General features: G+C 34.4%; 1 protein-coding gene across 1 annotated transcript in view; it reads left to right on the forward strand.

Annotated features, from left to right (window-relative positions):
• Positions 1–5,705, forward strand: part of LOC107750213 (ciliary neurotrophic factor receptor subunit alpha-like) — a 12,285-nt gene that overhangs the window by 1,099 nt on the left and 5,481 nt on the right. Inside the window, exons 2-3 of the mRNA XM_016565497.1 lie at positions 790–979; positions 4,862–4,979. Of these exons, the coding sequence (XP_016420983.1) occupies positions 790–979; positions 4,862–4,979 (308 nt within the window). The remainder of the gene's footprint in view (positions 1–789; positions 980–4,861; positions 4,980–5,705) is intronic.

Here is a 5,705-nt window from a genome sequence, read left to right on the forward strand (position 1 = left end):
ATTATTATTATTATTATTATTATTATTGTTATTATTATTATTATACAAATAATCTATATTAAATATATAAATTATCAATACAGCAATATCATAAAGGATATACATGTTTTATTTAATATATTATAATTGTAACATTATTATAATTTCAATATAATTTTAATCAATATTTGTTGTACTGATAATTTTATAAAAATGTGAAAATATAAATTATAAATTATTATTATTATTATTATTATTATACAAAAACAAATAATCTATATTAAATATATAAATTATCAATACAGCAATATCATAAATATATAAATGTTTTATTTAATATATTATAATTGTAATATTATTATAATTTCAATATAATTTAATATATGTTTGATGTACTGATAATTTTATAGAAATGTGAAAATAAAAATTATTATTTATTTATTTATTTAATAGTTATTCGTTTGTTTGTTTGTTTTATTTATTTATTTATTTTTAATACCAGATTAATGTTTGCATTTATGCAATCTCCTAAATTCCAATTATTGAAATTTCATCTTGTTTATGTGGAAGATGCATATTCAAATCCAGCCTGCATCATGATCTCAACCCACCCCTGCACCCATCATTTCCTGTTAGCTATGGCAAGAAGCCCCCCTCACCCACCCAAAAACCGCTGATCAATCCTTTCCCACAAACACCTCTAATGAAACATTCTTCATGGTGTGCATCTCGTATGTAATCATATCAACAGCACGCATCATTCCCATAAGTTCCATATCCCTGATTGGCTCTCTTGTTATTGATTGACAGGTGGAGCTCTCTGACAGCACCTCCCACACCATCACCGACGCCTACGCAGGGAAAGAGTACATCATCCAACTGGCGGCCAAGGACATGGAGATCGGCACTTGGAGCGACTGGAGCGTGGCGGTCCACGCCACCCCCTGGATGGAGGAACCCAAGCCCATCACCTCCACCACCGAGAGCGACATTATCCCAGGTATGCATGAGCTGCCAACCGTACGCACACTACTCTCCTATTCACTGTAATGGCGGTCCCGTCTGCCCCCCATGATCTCTGTTCTCCCATAAAACAATAATAGTGGCTGATAATGAGGAGACAGTGTCTGGAGCCCTGCATCTCAAAGTCACGCTGCCCTCTGCTGTCAGAGAGGTTCAACAACAAATGAATAGTTGATGCGCTCTGAGGTTAATGAGGATCTGACATCAGGTTCTGTTAAGTTTAAGGATGAAAATTATAAAGGAGATGCCATATTTAATCTGACACCAGAAATAGCCATGTACAGTCCGTGTGAACTCAAATCAACCCTGTTTACCTTCTCAGCACATGTTCCTGGTCAAATTGTGTCCAGTTCTTCAGTCCATTTATCCAAAAGAAAACAGACTGGGATTCTCTTGGTAGCTTGGCCTTTGGCCTCCAGTCACAAAGCCTTCTGAGAACTGAGAGTTGTCCTTCACAATCCACTGCAAAGGTCTGGATTCAGCCCCGACTCCATTCTACAGACACTTTTCACCATCCAATCAGTTCCTGGAATAAAATTACAATATTTTTTTCTCAATTTTTTTTCCTCACTGACAATTCTGCTTTCCTGAAATGCATCATATGATGGAAGTAAATGGCTTTTGAATGCCACTTCATCTTGAAAACCATGTTTTTTTTTTGTTTTTTTTCATCTCCTCAATCACAGAATCCTTCAAAGTCACGTCTCTTCAGTTTATCGATCAATGCGCACGTTCTCAACTGTACAACATATTTTATGGACTGTACCGCTACCCCTTCATTCACATTATAGGGGTGTCGCAATATAATTTTGTTAAGCATCAGAATCAGAAAGAGCTTTATTGCCAAGTATGTTTGCACATACAAGGAATTTGTTATAGTGTCACAAGCTTCCAGTACACGGAGACGACAACAACAACATCACAGATAATAAAAATAAGATGTGAATAAAATACACATGCATAAATATAAACCACATGACTGCATAATCCACGGACCTGTTTGCTCGGTAAGCAAACTGCAGGGGGTCAAGTAAGGGTCCAGTAATGTCCTTCAGATAAGCCAACACCAACCTCTCAAATGTCTTCATGACCACAGACGTTAGGGCCACAGGTCTGTAGTCATTAAGTCCTGTTATCATGTACTCCGAGTTCTGCAGTCTTGCAAATTCTTTCATAAACAGTGCAGATACAATGTAAAAAGATATTTATTTTGCAGTGTAGACAACGTCACAGATTATAATGTACGTTTTTGCAGGAGTGTGTAACTTGTGCTAGACTGAAGTCATGGACCGCTTCAGTGATGAGGAACTTTCTTTGCATGGTTTAAGTATATCATTTATAATTAATAAATAAATAAAAAAACATTTTGTTTTTCATCCTAAGACAACCAATGTGAAATCTTTCTCAAAATTGTTTAATCTTAAAATAAATAAATAAACAAACAAACAAATGGTCACACTTTATTTTAAGGTCCAATTCTTGCTATTAACAAACCTTTAACTACGACTTTTGCCTCAATAAACTCCTAATTTGCTGCTTATTAATAGTTAGTAAGGTAGTTGTTAAATTTAGGTATTAGGTGCAGAATATGTGCTTTATAAGTGCTAATAAACAGCCACTATGTTAATAATAGGCATGCTAATAAGCAACTAGTTAATAGTGAGAATTGATCCCTATACTAAAGTGTTACCAAATAAATAAATTCATAAACAGTTCTTTTTTTTTCTCTCTCTGTGTAGCCAAAATATGATGCATTGTTTCCCCAAACACAAAAACTTATTTAAATGTATTTTATTAATCAACATTAATACATTAATAATCATTAGTATAATATTGAGGGAAATAATCGACTATGTATATGTCGCTTTTGTTCCACCTTTGCGGTGTAAAGATGTTTTTCGTTGATTTTATTGGTAACAGACTATTGAATCAATTGATTAAATGTATGTACCGTATTTGTCATAAAAGACAACACAGATACATATAATGAAGTAATTATAAAACATTTTCTTTACTAAGGTAAAACATGCTCCTGCAAATCAATTCCAGGGGAGCAAATATTGGCCCTTGATGAAAAACAAAAGAAGACAATGATGCAGTGTAGCTACTACTGCCGGACAAAATTATGTCGTCAGAGATGAAAGACGAAAGTAAAACACTCTTTAAATAATAATAATAATAATAATAAAATTAACTCCACATTTTTTGGATTGCATAGTATTAGTCAACCCAGTGTGCAAGTGCAGATCAACAGTAAGTCATTTCTGCATGCATTTGTATAGTTATGGTTACAAACTCTCTTTGTGCTTGTATTTTGAGTGATTCAGTGGCCAAAAAGAGAAAACAATAAATAAAGCTGAAGTTCTGATGGTCTATATGCAATATTAGTTTCACTGCGTCCCAGTTTGGGATTTACGAGTTCTGATACTGTGGTCCTTTCGGGGCGGACAGAGAATCTTGACTTGAAAACCCTAGTGATAACCTATGTACATTTTGTTTTATAAATAGCACTGACAACTTGATGACTGTTATTAGAAGTAATATCTAGTGACGGCTGCCCTGCTCGGTTTGATCCAGCAGACAGTATTGAGTTTCTACCCCTCCATGCACTCAGCGTATTTAATCCACACTATACTTGGAATGGAGGAAAGAATCAAAAAGTCAGCAGAATTGCACGCTAGTTTTGTGAGCCGTGTGTCAAAACGCTCTCTCTAAAAGCTCTTCTTTCTTTCCTCCTGGGTAAAACAGGAGAACGTCCTTGTAATAATTCCTCCTTTGCCTGTTATTTCAGCATTTTATTTGCTTAATTTGAGATGAGAGTCATTGCGCGAGACAGCTCTTTCTACTTTATCTGCAGTGTTTTTCAGGGAGTCGTTTCACACATTGTCACACTGCACGAAATAATGCAATAAACAAGCGATATAAAAACAATAACTAATATCTACTTGCCATTGTGAAGTCAATTGCATTTAAAATTGCACAGCATGAAAATGTTCAGATGGCAGTGGAGCAGTTGTTTAGTTAACTCAAAATATTGTTCTAATGGTATTGTATCATGAGTTACAGATATAACGTTTATTTTATTACAATGAATGTCTCATGTAACCAGACTTTTGACACTTGGTTTAAAATCGGGTCCAATAATTGGGCCAAGACCCACTCACTTACACAGGAAGAGACTGCCTAACTGATATGTAAAGTGACCAATCATGGTTCATTTTGTTTTTATGTACTGGTAGGGGTGAGTAAATATGTTTTATTAATGTTTTCCAACATATATCCATTCATTTTTAATGGCTTTTTTTATCGTTTAATATCTATACACCATCAAACAAAAGTGGCATAATCAAAGTAAAAAGCAATATGATATTTGTCTTACACTATGAAAATAAATGAATGTATATACTGTGTCTTAATTATTACTTAAATGCTTTTTATTTTTTTATGGATGCGCCAACATGGTTGCACCACGTGACATTTAATAACCTGAAATTACCTTGCCTAGTCATAAAAAGGTCAAATTATTCAATATTGTAATTGACTTATTCACCTTGACACATAGTCATGAGGGTCTGTTGGGAGTTATTGGTGTTGGTCGCACCGCATGACTTTTTTTTTATATATATATATATATATAGCTAAAAAGTTTTTTAAAATGATGAAAAACACATTTTAAAACATGTTCATTGTGTTCAAGTCATTGAATGTATTGCTTTTTAATGTATTTTTGAAGGAATTAACAAATGAGTAAAATGTCATTTTGTGTCATTCATCCATATTTTGTACACAAACCATAGATTTACAAACCCATTCCTTAGAAATACTTAGAAATAATGACCATTTCCTTCTCCCCTGGCAGAAACCACCCCTGGACCGCCTTCAGCCGCACCACGAGTGGGTGAACCCACAGCGGCCTGCTCCACCCTTCTCTGGTCAACCCACCTGCTCCTGGCCTGCGTCCTGCTGTCCATCATGTGGTACGTGACCTCACTGCAATGCTATTTCCATGCATCTCATTCACTGATCTTATGTGAGAAAGAATCATGAGCTTTCAATGAAACAATGTGAACAATGCATGAGGTATGAATAATGAGCAATGTACGAGCATAATCTCTGACATAGCATTTATAAATCATAAGCGGCTTACCATATTATTCATGCAGCTGGACTTCACTTTTCCTAATTATGTACAATACAAGCTCACAATACACTTGAGACACCAATAACTAACTAATAGTCAGAACTTATGCACATTAGGGCTGTCAAAATGACTGAAAAACTAAATTCGAATTTTCCACTTAAATATGATCAAAATTCGAATTATATTCTAATTTAAAAGGCATAATTTCAGTTAGGGGGAAAAAAAACTTTTGGCTTCGCTTCTTCAAAGCGTAATAAAATAACACAACTATCTTTGAAAAAAAGTGCATAATGTTTAAAATAATGTTTATAAACCATATATAATTAATAAAGTTGCTTAAACAATTAGAAAAAAAACAGCACCATGCATGTATGTATAGTTTAATACAAAGGACCGAATACCAATCACAAAGAGTAGGCTACTTTCTTCATTTAAAAACATGATATACAGTGGGATGGGGGAAAACCACCATAACGTCTTTAGACATGTTTTTTAAAAGTTGAACTTACATTAATTTTACATGGCTTTCTAAACATGCCGCTCTCTGCGAGACGCGAGTGCA

The sequence above is a fragment of the Sinocyclocheilus rhinocerous genome, unplaced genomic scaffold (assembly GCF_001515625.1).
Source record: "Sinocyclocheilus rhinocerous isolate Xijiao unplaced genomic scaffold, SAMN03320098_v1.1 scaffold4841, whole genome shotgun sequence".
Lineage (NCBI taxonomy): Eukaryota > Metazoa > Chordata > Actinopteri > Cypriniformes > Cyprinidae > Sinocyclocheilus > Sinocyclocheilus rhinocerous.